The following is a 16,487-nucleotide window of genomic DNA, read 5'->3' on the forward strand; positions in this document are numbered from 1 at the left end:
ACGAGTCTCTCCTCGCATCAATCATCCATATGCTGTTTTGCCTTATTCTCCTAGGGTTCCTTTCTTGTCAAAACTATTGTAGACTGGAATAACCTTGACCCGCGAGTGTTTGTGGAACCAAATACCACTGATAGCTTTGGGAAACACTTGGAAATATTTCTAATATGAGTTCTTTTCTTGTCCTTCGTTTGCACTGTGACTTGAGCAGTTTTTGTGCGTGTGAATGTTGTTTATGATGTACTTGCCCACTCCTGTAACAGCCCGTAAGGGCTAACAGTACCTGAAATAAATAAATAAATAAGACGAGTGCGGGCGGCTTGGGTAGGGTTTTGGCGGGTGGGAAACTAAAGGGAACAATTGATGCCCAAGCGGAAATTATTTGGCCATTTGTCCGCCGTATATATTTGTGTGTTTTGTTTCCGCCGTCTGTTTAAAAGACGCTGGCCCCCGCACCCGCTAGCCGCTCCAGCGGTGCCACTGCTAGAGAAATTCGTTCATCTGTTCAGCTCAGCCACAGGGTTTCTCATACAGCTCTTTTGTATTTGCCGCCAGTACGGATTACAAATGACGTATGTAAAACTAGCTCATAGCGGTTTTGTTTGGCCATGGTTTGGCATACGAGTTTAATTTCGATAAAACACTCTAAACTGACTCTTCGAAAACATTTTTACTGTTCTGCCCTGGTATATTGTCGACCGGTCATAGAGAAACTCTCCGCGACAGGTCTCCTGCATGTTGGACTAGTTTCTATTGCGCGGTGCTCCCGATGGACCGCATTGCCCTGTCTCCAAACTTTGGCGGAAGAACACGGTAGAAACTTGCCCAAACAACGAAGCGGCCGAAGCCCCGAAGCGGCGAAGCGGTTCGTTTGTGCGCGGCCGGCAACAAGTCGTGAATCGTGATGGTGGCGCAGTCGCCGAATGAGCGGCGGCGGCGATCATGCTGGTAGCACGGGACGGCGTTCGAATGTGACCGATCCATGAGGCGGCGTTCACGGATACGCTGGCGGTGCTCGGAGGATGCGTCGCTGCTGCTGGCATGCCCTGCTCCTCTGGCTCGCCGTCGTGTGCGGAGCGGCGCGCGGTGAGTAGTTCACTTGGGCCCGTCACGAATCTCGAGGGATCGTTGACGTTAGGCCTAGTGGCTGGCCGGTGACTGCGTTGCCCTCATTGCGTACGCTTTCGTCTTTCGAGCTTTGAACTTGGTCGACGCGCGCGATATTCAACGCTCGCGTCGATTGTGCTTCCGGGCCGGCCGCTACCGGCGCTCGGTGTTTCGCCCGTGGAGAGCGTCACCTAGCTGTCGGAGCGAATATTCGGTGCTCGTTGGGGCCCGTCGGGGAATCAGTTTATCCTGACCACTGTTCTTCCCAGCCTGCGGTGGTATGCGCCACAACGCGTGACACGCAACGCGTGCGTACCGCGCGGCATGCTCTGTGTTGTGTCAGTGTCACTGGTACTGAGCAACATTTCGCGGATTCTGTCCACTTTCGGGTCTCTGCGTAGCTATTCGAATCGAGTGCGCGTCAGAGTTACGCGTTCTGGACATCGTTCATACGTGGAAAATGCGCGAAAATCCGGGACCGCAGAGAATTTTTTTTTCTTTGGCTGCGTCTAATCTCTTGGCAGCACCTCCGGGAAATTTCCACGGCAGTTCCCATAAAGGCTGTGTCTAGCGTTCCGTCCAGACGGAATTCAACTGAGTGTGGTGTGCGCTGTGTGGTGTGTCCTCTTCTGTCGTCCCGTCCTTGTAGCGCAAATTTTATTTCCAGACTGAACCGACTTGAAGTCTGTAGAGTTCCGTCCAGACGAAAGGAAAACCAGAAGATTAGACGGCGTTTGCAGTCGTCGGGTTTTCTTTTTGTGGGACGTTCTTGAGAGAACTCTGAAAAAGGATCCACTTCTGGATCCTCATGGCAAAACGGTGATGGAGTGCCCTGATGTCCTCCATGTAATGTGGAGGTCTCGAATGTCTGCGCGGTCGTTGTTGAGATGTGGAAGTGTCAGCCGTGTACTGAAGTTGGGAAAGTGTTGTGTATGCCCCGTTTTTAGTTATGCCACACTGGCTGACATGTAGCGCGGATGCCAGTGATGTTTGAAACTGAGCAACTTGGCCGTGCTGGGGCTCGCAGACAAGACGCAGGACGATCGCAAGAGGACACGCGAAGCGCTTCGTGTGACCTCTTGCGATCGTCCTGCGTCTTGTCGTTTGCGCCGCGGTTCAACAGTTTGAAACTGGCAATAAAGAAAAAAAATAACGATTCAGTGTAGAGGTTGCACTTCAGCTGACAGAAGTTATAGTCCCCTGGCTTCAATTTTTTTTTTTTTTGCGATAGCTATCTTTACAATTAACGCTGTAGGACTGAGCAGTTTTTCTTGATTTTTTACTGAACGAGCCGCACCACTCACTAGAGCCCAGGCCGACATAGCCATCGCCCGGGTTGTGTCCCATCATCTGTAATTATTAATAGTGATTTTGGCTAGTCCGTGAGCGGAAGTGGTTTGGCCAGTTGGGTAAGAGTCTCTGAAGATTCCTCACCGCAAGTTACGTTTCCTCTGGATGCAACTTGTGACAGGTGCCATTCCCTCTGGACGGAACTCGACACTTCACTTGGGGTTCCACCAGGACTAGCATTTAGCATTTGTTATACCCCTGCTACACTAGGGTCCAAATGTTATTTTTGAACCAAATGTCATTTGACTCAAATGCCAAGTTGTGCTGCTACACTAGGTTTTCAAATGCCATTTGGCTCAAATGACATTCGAGCCAAATGAGCACCGAGAGAGACATTTAAGATTTCAAATGCCATTTCCAGCACTCTCGGACGCAGCGTCTTCGATCGGCAATAAAGAATATAATACTTCCGTACGTAAAACGAACAAAATATTGTTGTTTGTGGAACTTTGTTCACTGTTTATTTACTTAAAATACAAAATCAACATATTTAATTTTCATACTCTCAAAACCAGTGGGTCAGTGTAGTGGGCTACACAAACCAGTGTAGCCAGATAGCACAAAACATGCGGCTAAAGGGATGAAAAAACATAAATTTCAATTCGAAATTACGCAAACAGCCACCGCGTTAGAGTCAAAACTGGTGTCTCTTCTAATTTGATATCATTTTACTGCCTCGGACTGCTCCTAAGTTTGATTGTTGTATTAGTGTACGAAAACGGAACGGGGCAACGACAGCGCCACTACAGCACAGCGAACAGTTGTGAAAGCTTTCAAATGCCATCGAAATTGTAGTGTAGCACGGCGGATTCTGAATGCCATTCGAAGCAACCCATTTGAGTCAAATGACATTTGGACCCTAGTGTAGCAGGGGTATTATCATTCTGTCTGGATGGAATACTAGACGCAGCATTCCATAAAAGCCGGCGAGCCTGAAATTACTCTCCGCGAGAATACTACCTCCCAATGTAACCTGTAACATAACCTAAGCTCACCAAACAACCAAACATAATCTAACTGATCGTATCATAACCAACCCAAATCGAGCCAAACTGCAACAAACCTAACCTAACCCAGCCCAACAACGCAGAACACGACCTATATTAAAACTAATCCAATCCATTCTAGAAGCCCGTGCATCGATTTCTTGGTATGGTAATAACCAGAATGAAAAACAGCATAACAAAATCACGAGCGCAAACTTGAAGAATTTTGAAAGCTGAAAGAAAAAAAATAGAAAACCTTCCCCCATGCTGGTCTCGAAGCTGACCCTTGTCGTTTTATAGCAAGCTGTATATCACAGTGCCACAGCAGGGGCTGCAGGGGATATTTGTTCCAGAGAATGCTTAGCGAATCAGAGGTGACTGCGGTGAGGCGGTAATTCTCATGGTTGCCGTGATAGTAGACACTACGTTGTGCATTTTCTTAGGCATTTCCTTTGTGCATTTTCTTAGGCATGCGAGCCTTGGCCAGCTCCCAAGGGGTGAATGTTAACATGGCTCATTTCTTGCCGTGCTTGTCAAATGGCCACTTCCCCGTTGTGGCTAGAAAAAGAACTGGATGCAAAGGGTTCTTCATTTAAAAGACTCCTGGAAAAACGAGTAGGCTTGCATTGCGTGTGCCTCGGTCTGCTGGGACTGATGATCCAGCGAGCACCTGAGATTTCCAGCGACCATGAGTCTACGCACCGTGGGAGCAGTGGCCAAGACTAAGCTTCGTTGTGGCCGAGATGCATGCCCTCTGCAGCTTCGCGACTGCCTCGTGTTGCATAAATCAGCGCCAGGGGAAGGTTGCCGCAGTTAGTGGGCTCTTTGCCTGTTGGTTAGCTCTCGTGGATCACGGGACTTCCAACTATGCCTCTTTTTGTTTTGATTATTTGCATGTGCTGTAAGCGAACTCATTACCAATGCGTAATTTTTGCGCAATAACATGCAACTTTGTACCGGCGCAACTTTGACGACGCAGTAGTTAGTATTGGCCACCGCTCCTGTGGTCCGTAAACTGGACAGTTTTGCCAACAGGCTATGGCACCAGCCCACGACTGAGAGAGTGGCCCCTCATCTGCCTTCTTTTGTGGCTGCCTGAACCATGGCTTTCCCTGCCGCTGTGGCTTTTCCCAAACCACGCTTGCTGTCTGCATGCACGCAGCGCAAAAAGACAGGGCGCTGATCATCATCCAGACTTCCCTGTGTTTAGGGCGGACAGTGCATGTCGACAAGATTGCCAGCACACACGAGTGAAAGAGAAAAGGGTGACATAGTGCAGATTGTCTATGTCCCTGTGTACATTTCAGGCGGTTTCGTCAACCACAGTTTGAAGGAAAATTTGAAGTCGCTGGCTTTCCTTCGGCCCTCGTGTCTTTCCTTTGCGCTGGGCTATGGTAATTTTATTCGATATCAGAACACTACTGCACCCTAGCGAGCTAGCTCTGGCACGAAACAGTAGCCTTTCTTTTTAAGTCGTATTACATATATAATACTGCAACTATAATGAGCAAGTATCAGATGGCGTGTCTCCATTCTTCCTTTTGGCAGCAAATATCGTGGTGCATGTTCAAGACACAGCGAGTCAATAAATTCTGAAACCATTTTGCCCTGACAAGGGAATCAACGGGTGTCTTCAATTTATCCTGGAGCTGCTGTTTGAAGTAATTTTTCATCCGTCGTTATGTGTTTATTGTGCACTCTTCTTTTAACAAAGTGTAACAAGGTTCCCACAATGGTGCTAGGTTGATGAGCGCAGTCCATTTAACCTTCCCCCTCCCTCCTCCCATAAGCAGTCCTTTCCTTGCCACTCCTGCCATCGTAGGTGTGCGACCAAGTGCTGGCAAAGATGGCAAGCGCCGTAGCAGGAGCCTAAGGTTTCTTTCTTTCATGTGGGTTATGTCTCCTGCGAATGTGCAAACAGTCGAGAAGTCGGTGTCTGCGTATTTCCACCTGCTTTGAGAATGAATTGAAGGTTTGAATGGCTTATGTTTGGGCGACAATACGTCTGGTAACCATACAAAATGCAGCGTTTTTTGATGAAGGAAACAAAAAGAAACAAAGAATAATGAATTTAAATTTGGCAATAGAAAATGATAAAGTTTTGCTTACGCTTGAACCCTAGCATAGTTCAAAGGAAACAGTGTTTTCTCCATGATCATTAGCTCATTTTCATGTTCTAGTCCAGCTGTTTTTCATCTCAAGCACGTGCATGTCGAGATGTGGCAGCTGTTACACGCATAGCCAAATGTACCCTATTATGCATGCCCAAGTGACAATGACAGACGTTACACATATTTATCTATTGCTCGTTTCAAATTTCTCTGCGAAATTGTTTTTTTTTTACACATGATGCCATCAAAGAGCCATCTTATCAGCCATCTTAGGAATATGTGCCCTTCTCGTCTCTGTTTATTTCTCATCACGCTTTTCTAACAAGAAATTGTGGATTCTGCCGTAGCAACTTCCGCATCCACATGCAAGACGCTAACAGTGCCAATTTACAAAACTGTTTTTTGGACTGCATCAGAGACACTGTGGAGATATCATAATTGGGTGAGATATAAACCTAACATGTCGCCGTAAAAACCGATATTTCACTGCAAAATTTCAACTTGAATGTAAAAAAAACACATGAAGGACGGTCAAGAAAAGGAACACAATGCCAACTATTAACTTTGCAGTGATCAACTTTGCAGTGACCCGCCATCCCGGGTAAATGAATATCTTACCTCAGCCTCCTAATTTCTAACGAGGCATTCTTTTTCCCCCGGTTGACGCAGACGATGCAAAAATGGAATAATACGAAAGAAAGCTGGCTCCCTCTGACTATGTGCAAGCTGTGTGCACAGGTTGTCATAACAGCTCGTATGGGATCCGGCTATTTCGGTGCTATTTATGTTTTTGTGAGCTTAAAGTTTGTCTCCGCACATTTTTTGTTCTGTTCATTGCACAGGTGGCACTGCTATAAAGAATCTCCTTCTTTCTCTAGTCCTCCCTCTGATCTTCAGCTTGAATGCCGGGCCTTTGTTATGCTCCATTAATTTTGATTATACTGCCGCATCCGTTGTGCACGAATGAGGCACCACTTCGCGTCTTGTGTGTCCAATGTTGAAAATACAACTGGAAAGCTAGCAAAAGTATCCTCCGATTTGTGCATTCTCAATTCTTTGTTGGCATGGAGTTTACGTGCTAAGAGGTTACCAAGCCTTGTCCTACTGGCCTTAACTAAGCCCTGCTTAGAACAAACAGGAAAAAAGATTGCTTCATCTTCGCCTCTCTTCCCCTCTGTTCTAGTTTTTTGTGTTTTGCTGTTAGCGACACCTGTGGACGCCGTACGCCTGTGTCCGGGCTGCGCTTCCAGAGCTGGCTGGCTCTCCGAGATGCTGACCTCGGTACCTTGTTCCTTCCAACTCTCTTTTGCTGCTGGAGGAGCGAACTGAGAGGCGTGGAGATGCGCCGCACAACAGCACCGCCTGGAGAAAGAGTTCTGCCAAAACTCAGTCCCCACTGCCCCTTTGAGTGCCCTTTGGGGCAGTGGGCAAGGTGACTGCAGAACAAAGTCGGTGCTCATCACCCCTCGGTCTGTTCGTAGAGCTCCAGTCTTGTTGGCAGGATATTTGTCCAAGATGCGAATCACATGGTCAGAGTAGGAATCGCGTGCAAGCCACGTTTCTAGAAAAATTGGGGTCATGTGATGGGGAACAAGGTAGGCATTTGGCAATAGCAACATGAATGCCCAAATACATACCTAAGGACAGGGTTATGGATGCTAACACAGTGGTACATTTTATAATATCAGGGCTGGGACAGCTGCGACAATCCGCGCCTGTTGCGCCAAACGCGTTGATCAGCGTCGTCCTGCGCCGCAGAGCCCGATTCGAGCCACGAGATACGACCTTCACGATGACCCATTGTGGAAAATGTGGCGAAGCAGGGTGTTTCTGGTTTCGACAAGGGTTTCCGCGGCTACGAGGTTTCGCTTGCGCTTAGCTGTGAGTCCCCAGGCAGTGCACGCACTCACCGCCTTCACTTCGAATTTGTGTCGCATTTGCATGTTTTGCTTGCCAGTGCCGGCCGCTGCGCCGCAATCAGTGGAAAATGACCAAAAGTTAGTGAAGGATCTGGGTCACAACGCAAACATATAGAAAACTGAATAATATTCACATGAAAGGTTGTAGCTTATTGGAGGTGAACTTCAATTTAGTCCACCATTTTTGACGGGCGTATCAGCACCTATTAAACAAACGGGCTCTTGGACACCTTTCCCTCGTTTGTTAATTCGGTGTGCCTCTGTTTGGAGGTGATTACCGTATTCGCTCGCCTAATGATCGCACTCGCGTAATGATCGCACCCCTGAAGTTTGTCGTCAAAATTTGATTTTTAAATTTCCCACACAATGAATGCACCCTGAACTTGCTAGCTGATTATGATCGTGCTTACCTCTGTTTTCTTCCCTTTCAAAGAGGACATGGCTACGTTATTGCCGCAAACTTTCTGATATAGCGATATTGGCAAGCATGAGTTCATTATTGGTGCGGAAGAAACTCACTAAATGCACATAATGGCGAACACAAGACAAAGAAAAAAATGCGCTCAGCTTGCTGCGTCGGCCCCCATGTCAGTTTAGATGTCACACACTGTGACAGCGGCAGCCACTTACTGGTCGCCCTGTTGTCACCTCGCAGCAAACTCGTTCCGGCGCATTCCGTAATTCATGGAAACACTGCATTTTGCGCCACTTTGCAAAGCAGCTGGCGGCGGTGTGTGGAGTTTTTATGTTTTCAGTATTTTTGTTGTGTTCATGAGACCTATCCTAAAAATTCTCACCCACAACTTGCTTGCATTTTCTGTACTCAAAAGTTTTTTGCGAAAAATTTACCCTGCGTAATGAATGCACCCCAAAATTTGCATCAATTTTTTTTTGAAAAAAGTGCGATCATTACGCCAGTAAATATGGTACTCATTTTCGCCTGTGGGCTTTGGGGTTAGCTTTGCGTATGTAGAGGATAGTCCATCATCAGTTATGCCTTCAAACATGCTTTCGTCACATAGTCTACAGCGTGCGTTCGTCGACTCTTCACCGTGACGGGAGGAAGCAAAGCTGTGTTCTGCTTTGCACACACTGAAACTGCTGTTAGATAGAAAAAATACAAACACCTTGTTTTATGGAATTTTGTCGTGAGTTTTCTTAACACTCCCATCGACTGAACGCGAAGCGAGACCTGTTGTTTGATCTTTTTTGACCCTGCGCAGAGGTTTACGTATAGTGAAGCTGGACGCAGATAACTTTGCATATTGTAAATTTCGAAATATAGGACGAGAACTGCGTTCCTGGTTTGGAGGAGGTTCTAGTGCATGGTAGAACGCCTGATATAGTAGCAGGCTGGCACAGCAGCCTGCGCGAGCCTCCAGACCTCTCCCAGGATTGCTCCCAAACCCATGTACCCGGTTGCACCCGTTTAATATAAAAAATAAGAACATACGGTCTTGAGAGCTTTCAATAAATGCAGCAATTTGAGAAAAATTACTAATAAGGAAAAGCCCTTGGAAACAACGAGAAGGTGGTAGGGACACGCGTGTCAGCACATAAAGGCAGGTTCTTGCATGTAATACATGGTGGAGACAGTATTGAATGAAACTGTGCAGATTAAATGCAATGGCCAGTCGTCATCATCACCATCAAGAGCCTTTCGTTAATGCTGTAGCATTCGTCTATGTTGCCAGCTATGCTTGTACCGACTAGAAATCCCACTCCCAGTTCTCTTCTGCCCACTAGACCACGGCAACACGGGATGTGTCCATTTTTCAGTACCGTAAAGGCTTCACCTGTCCTCCTAAGCTCACTGAGCCCTATGGCGTCCCATTTGATGCCCTGTAATTCCTCGAACAACACCCCTATACTCGCCTCGCTAGATAAGGTTCTCGTGTTAGACGTTGCCAGGTTCAGATTCCAATAGCTGCGTCACAGGTCTGACTGCCGCAGTGGCCAGTTTGCTTCGCAGCCACTGGAGACTGAGGGCCGAGGGCTAATTGGCGCATCCATGGGGGGTTGTGGCTCTGGTGAGGGAGTGCGTTAGCGGCAATGGTTGCTGGGGCCTTCTGCAATTCCATTTTTTCCGGTGGGGGGTTCGAAGCACACTCCTCGCGAGGCGGCGGATGCTCTGCTTGTGTGCCACCGCTGCATGACCTAATTGTGCGTAAGAAATGAAGAGGCTGAGGTGCAGCTTTCCCAGCGAGGAAGGCTGCTCAGCATGCAAATCCAGGCTCTCATTGCCAGTGCAAAAGGCCTCGCCTGCTTGTTGTGCCCCCAAGCTGTGTGGGAGCCTGCAAGTTGGGCATGCACGAGCATTGCGTGCAGTGGCCTGCCAAATGTCTAGTGGCTTGATCTTTCAGTCAAGGGACAGTGAAGGCAACCAGCAAGTTGGTTTCCAGCGGAAGACTGTCCTTCCCGCAGCCGTTTTAGCATTGATTCAGTGCCAGAAGACGCCTTAATTGCTGATCTTCATTTCCCTGGCAGCGATTTTACGGCGCCGCGGTAAACCAGAAGCAGCAGGAACAACCGAATGCAACGCCGCCACCACGTGGCCACGTGCTCAGCGGTTTGCTTCCTGAACTACTGCGTCCTGTGCCGCTCCGGGGACCGAACCACTGAGCAAAATGTTCGTTTCTTCATGGGATGCGGTCCTTTTCAGGCCGCAGCGAAGGTGCGCGGTCCTTGCACGCTGCCTCGTATGGCGGATGAGTAGGCGTTGCACACGTTCGAAAATACTGACGTTTTGTAAGAGGGGCCATGCCCACAGCGCTGCACAAGGGTCGCACAATCGTTTGGCCAGGTATTATTGCACCAGGTATTGCACTGAAACCAAAGCGAACTTGTTGGCGTTTGGGGTGGGTTGCCACGTGGTCCTGCGATATTTTTTTCCAGCTGTCTTTTTGTTCTTTGCCGTTCAAACATGACACTGCTAGAACTTCCAGCGAAGTCTTTGTAAACTTGTTACCTGTCTTTTTGTTTTTGTTTCATTTTACCTTATGCTAGAAAAGTTGCGCATAATCTAATCTATCGATATAGAGCAACTCTTCAGTGTCCCTTCTGGCCTGTGCACTCCCCTAGCCTAGACCAAGTGGGCCATCTGGGGCCCCTGAAGGCAGCAGCCACTTCCTTGTGACGATGGTTCAGGCACGTCCTGAGTTGCTTCCTGCTGTGGAAGCCCGTGGGAGCATCGTGCGGTGGCTGTACCCGCTGGGAAGAGGTTTCGCTGCGCAGACTTGGCCAAGTTGGAGGGGCTCTTCCACCTGCTTTGACCCGTTCGATGACCTCCTCCTCAACAATCTCGTCTGTCACACGTCCTTCAGTGCACTCGGCCCTGGGGACCCCACCACTGCTCTCTTCCTGCCTTCCTCTGAGAGGCGGGTGTAAATGGGTATTTTTATCCCAACGGGCCATTATCGCAAATGAAAAAAAGAAAAAAGTCACACGAACAGCATTATTGTTAGTCTCCAACACGTCTTAGTTTCGTTCAGAATCTCCACTTTTGTCACTCAGTCGAGTGCACACGACACGGGTTGTTACGCTGGTGGAGCCACTGCTGAAAGCGAAGCCTGCAGAAACTGCTCACATGGGGCTGTGCACAGCGAAAAGGGTTGAGGACGTGAGATCTCGACTGCCACTTTATCAGGGTTGGAAGTGCTTCGTCATTTGAGGATGCGGGTTCGATTCCCAGCCGCAGTGGCTGCTTTTCTGATGGAGGCAAAAAGCATGTTAAAGATCCCCAGGTGGTCAAAATTAATCCGGAGTCCTTCACTACGGCACGCCTCATCGCCTGTGTTGCGTTGGCGTGTTAAACCCTACGATCATGCGAGTCAGTCTGCTTCGTCATTTCCTGCTCCAAAAGGCAGTACTCGCCGAAACTGCTCCCATGTGCAGGCGGGTAAAGCTGGCTCGAAAAGCGGTCCAAACACGGTTGCTACCATGATGCTAACTGTGTTGTTGCCACGTCATTACTAATTCAAAATGCAGCTGACAATTATTCACAAAGCAAGAAAACCATTTATTTATTTATTTATTTATTGAGATACCCTAAGGGCCGAAAAGGCATTACATAGGGGGGGGATTGCACATCAACCAAAAAATTGCATACAAGTCACATGTGTCAAATGATTGCAGGGTGAAAAGCCAGCACAAAACATAAATGGCGTACAAGAGAAAAGTACAAGAGAATAGTACACGAGAATATGGATACAGAACTAGAGCGGATGTTCATTTTCTAAAAACGCTAAACGAGCACTCTGGCAGGCAACAGATTCCACTCGGCAATACTAAGCGGTAATGGTGAATTTTGGTATTTGTTAGTTTTCGCGAATATGGGCCTGAAACTAAATAGGCAGCTTTTATGGTAATAGCTGAGTGTATTGTACAAGAATGAATAAGGAGGAGGAGGCTGAGGGGCCAAATTCAGTTCCGCCTTTTTATTAGGGAGTAATTTGTGCTGCTTCGTTCTACCTCGCCTGGGTCTTGCTTACTGCTTCGGTTTGTTGCTTGGCGTAAACAAGCTTATCTACTGCTGTGCTGCTAGTACCTCTCATTCACCCAGAGTGGCTGCTGCTGGTAAGCGATCCTGCTTTGGAGCTTTAACTGGAAACAAACGAAACATTGCGCAACGGCTAGCGTGCCAGCTAATGATAAAAGTAATAATAATAATTTTGTTTCCACAATAAGATGGAGGGGAGCAAGGCGAAGCAGAAAGGTTCGCTGTGTGCACGATATCTCGAGCGATGGATGCTCCTAAAACACGAAATCTGATGTGCACCCACGTGCAGTCACGCACCCCCACATGCCATGGATCAGCAGAGTTCTATTTTTTTTCTCGTACGCATATACTTCCATTTCGATCGATATGGCCCACAAATATACCTGCATACAAAGGCAATTATTTTGTCCTTCGCAACAGATCCCCTGCGTACTTGAGCTTCCATTCGTACCCTGTTATCAGGACCACCCCACCTGAAGGTCTGAAATGCCTGCCGTTTTGGTCGGAATTTCTCAGTCAGCCCATAGAAACAGGGCGTTCTCGGGCAACGGATATATATCTCTCCCTTCACAAGTAGTGAATTTGAGCGGTCTCTAAACCGGTTAAAGGGACACTGAAAGGATATTTTTAAAAATTGTGGGATTACGTCTGCAAATTGTAGTCTGGAGTCTATAGGCCGTGTTTCAACCACTCTCGTTGCTTTTACGCAACGTTATTATGTAGCAAAATAAATTCGAAAATGCTCTCCTCCTCTTTGCATCCTCCTTGTTGTTTTTCTGTGACGTTTCGTATGACGTCAAAACAGATGCCTTGGCTTGACTTGGCACAGCTCACTGACCCTCCGACAGAATCAGTCAGAGCAGCGTTTAGTCGGCCGGCCGCCATTGGGTCGTCGCAATTCGTTCGCTGAGTTGAAACTAAGCCACGGCACATTTGTGCCTGGAAAAATTCTGCCTTTAGTTTGTTAGTGATCAAATATAGCGCAGCAGAAACACACGGGACGGAAAGAATACACAAGGATGAGCGCTTGTCCTTGTGTATTCTTTCCGTCCCGTGTGTTTCTGCTGTGCTATATTTGATCACTATGAATTACCAACTAGCCCAGTGTACAGCTTTATTTAGTTTGTTAGTTTGTAGTCTACCAAACTCTAACTGCACAAGCACAAATGGAACACTTCGCTGACTGCTATGTTAGTAGAAAAATCTAAGGTCATTTCACGCCGATAGAAGAGTCAGTGGTAGGCACTGATGAATTAAAATCAAGTGGAACTTTATCGTACAGCGTAATGCCCAACCCGTCACCACACCGCCTGCTCAGTCAGCAGTGGCTGTGGTGGCAATCACGTTCTTTGGGGATGCTGCTGCATCCACTGTTTCCTCTCCACCGGCCCGAAGCACACGCGAGGGTACGGAGGAGATGGAAACGGAGGAAACCGCAGTAGTTCCCACCCCCGCCGCACCGCCTGGGCGCTCCTGACGCCCTCGGCGGTTGCGGCTCAAACGAAGGGCACCAGAGAGGGTGCCAAGTCCGGGGGGACCGGTTCGCCGGGTACCCCTGCCAAATCTGATGACATGGATGTGGGACCTTTCCTGTCTGCTTCGCAGCGGAAGGAGCGGGTCCCACCATCGAAACCTCCAGAAAAGGTTAAAAAACCCCTCCCACGAGTGCAAGCCCCGAAAGACCTTACATATTCACACTCCAGTAGCTCTAACACATCAAAATGGGAAGAGAAAATATTGTTCAGTGGAACTGCAGAGGCCTTTTGAATAATCTTGATGATGTATACGAGAGCCTGCATGCTAATCAGCCAAGTGTACAGGAAACACATTTGAATTCCAATCACACAAATTTCTTGAATAGTTACATGGTGTTCAGAAAGGACAGGGATGGCTGCACACACTCTTGTGGCGGTGTGGCCATAGTAGCCCGGAAATCCTTAGCATGCCACCCTATCATCTTGAACATCGTCCTTGAGGCTGTAGCAATACGCACAATAATATTTAATAAGTTGATAACGGTATGCTCCATTTACATTCGTCCTGATTTTGCACTTTCGAGCTCTGACTTTGAGGCACTGGTTGACCAGCTGCCCAAACCATATACCCTCACAGGCGACCTTAAAGCAGGATTCACACGACGGAGAAACCCTCTCTTTCTGGTCCGCGGGACCCGCTCACGTGACTGGTTTTAGGCTCTGCTCCACGGTGGGGATAGCCTGCGGAGGCTCCGGGAAAGAAAATGCCTCCGCATGTTTTCGCTCGACGGCGGTGGCCTTCGACCGGGGAATGGAACTTGTTCCTCGGCGCTGTCTTCTGCTAGTCACTCCGCGTAGCTCCGCACGTGTGGATGCGCCGCAAAGCAGGATAATCCGGTGACGTGCTCTTGATGTCACATATCCGTCTGCCTACGCGCGCGTCTTTCTCCGTCCTTAATGGAGAAAGACGCACCCGTCTTTCACCCCGCTTAATGCACACAATTCTCTTTGGGGCTCTTGCACGGATGCCGAGGTCGTTTGATAGAGAAATTCCTTACATCTTCAGGAGCATGCCTCTTCAATAAAAAATAAGCCCACATACGTTAATATGACACAACACACACTCATATCTTGACTTGGCTATTGGCTCCGCAGTTCTCTTTCCTCTTCTCGAGTGGGGTGTGGGCACTGACCCATATGGCAGTGACCACTTCCCCTCCTCACTCACATATATAGGTAACCCAGTGCTGCATTTAGGGCTACGCCTCGCATGTGACACTTTTCACACCAGCCCTGTCCAAAGTCTGTATGTAGAATGAAATCACCAGAGGGGGTACATGGATGTTTTATATGCCTAAAAAATCATGTCTATGACAAATCATCCTTTTACTCCGACCATTAATGATGCATCCTAACAGCCACTCTTTTTAAATCGTCTGTCCATCTCCATGCCCTTTCCTCTAAGAATGCGAGAAGAAGCTTCTGAGCTAGAGGCATCCACAAGACACCCATCATTGATTCCATTCCACCATGGCATCTCTGCCCTGTGTCATGTGACCTGTCTTTTATGCAATTTAACAAGAACTCGTCACCAAGAATTGCGATTCTGCAGTATTTCTTGTTTGTGCAGGATAAGTACCGTTGTGCAGAGTTTTACAGTGATGCATCCAAGACTGCAACTGCTGTGGCTTGTGCTGCACATGGGCCAAACTTTCACGCAAGTAAAACAATGAAACTTTGTAGCAGTATATTCACAGTGGAAGCACACAGTATTTTAATGGTACTAAATCGCATAGTCCAACATCAAATCTTAAAATCCATCGTGTACACGGACTCTCTTATAGCGTTGTACAAGCACTTGCATCAGGAAAGCGCTCTAAAAACTGTCATCAATCATGTTTTTAAGGCTTTCATGTCTGCATATGCATCAAACCATCAAATAACTTTCTGTTGGGTTCCAGGGCACTCTGGAATTGCCGGGAACAAAACTGCAGATCGAATAGCCACTGCTGCTACACTCACAGTGGACATAGCAGCAGTGCCGTACACAGACATGAAGTCACACATCAGACACCAACTACGGAACACATGGCAAACACACTGGAGTGAACAGACAGATAACGAGTTACACGTTATAAAACCACGCTTGGGACCATACACCACTGACACACGCAACAGATACACAGAAGTTGCCCTTGCTCGGTTACGGATAGGGCACACCCATGCAACGCACTCGTATCTGCTGACAGGTGCGGAGAGGCCCTATCCGTAATCCACATACTCATTCAATGCCAGGCACTTGACACAAAACGACGCAAACACTTTCCACAACTGTGCAGACAACACATCCCGTTTCACCCATCATACTTTGTAGGAGACGAGCCCACATTTTCCATGAAGCGCGTGTTTTAAGCTTCTCACTGATGTCAAGTTTTCACATCTCATTTCTTACCATGCATCATGACAACCTGGCCCTTTACACCAGTCACCCGTGTTAATTCTTTCGCTACCGCCGGAAAATTGACTAATTTTAGGGGTCCAAGGAAACATTTTTTTTTCCTGCCAAAAAATTTGTTAGGCACTAATTGCAGGAACACAAAATGCAGATTATTTAACGGCCTTTCCAATAACACCAGTTTTTGAAGGTTTTTATATATCATAGTTGTAAAAAAAATATATCAAAATCCAAATTTTTGTCAAGTTGTCGAAAAAAATGATAAAAAAGGATTTGTGTATATCAAACCACTGGCAGTAGAAAAAAGTTAGAATATACATTTTGTGGGAAAACATTTCAAAAACACGCCCTAGAAAAAATGTCGACTTGCGCGGAACAGTTCGTCAGATATAAAAAAAAATGTTAGCATGCACGGTGCTCGTGTCATGCGGTGAAGCCCAACCTCCAATTCAAAATGTGCAATTTCGGGTGGTTTCCTGGAATAAATCTGGCGGTTTGTCATTATCAGAGGCACCAATTTGCCCCCACATAACGTAAGAACATCTTGTCAATGGCTGACTTTGCATTTACAGCGAGCCCAGTATTTGGG

At 47.5% G+C, this 16,487-nt stretch overlaps 1 protein-coding gene across 1 annotated transcript in view; it reads left to right on the forward strand.

The window, feature by feature from the left end:
• The first annotated feature begins 812 nt into the window (after nucleotides 1–812).
• Arr (low-density lipoprotein receptor-related protein 6) overlaps nucleotides 813–16,487 on the forward strand; it is a 105,131-nt gene continuing 89,456 nt past the window's right edge. Inside the window, exon 1 of the mRNA XM_077705076.1 lies at nucleotides 813–1,083. Coding sequence (XP_077561202.1) covers nucleotides 1,020–1,083 — 64 coding nt within the window. The 5' untranslated portion in view covers nucleotides 813–1,019. The remainder of the gene's footprint in view (nucleotides 1,084–16,487) is intronic.

The sequence above is a fragment of the Haemaphysalis longicornis genome, unplaced genomic scaffold, assembly GCF_048455015.1.
Source record: "Haemaphysalis longicornis isolate Haplotype H1 unplaced genomic scaffold, Haemaphysalis longicornis Haplotype H1 scaffold_3, whole genome shotgun sequence".
Lineage (NCBI taxonomy): Eukaryota > Metazoa > Arthropoda > Arachnida > Ixodida > Ixodidae > Haemaphysalis > Haemaphysalis longicornis.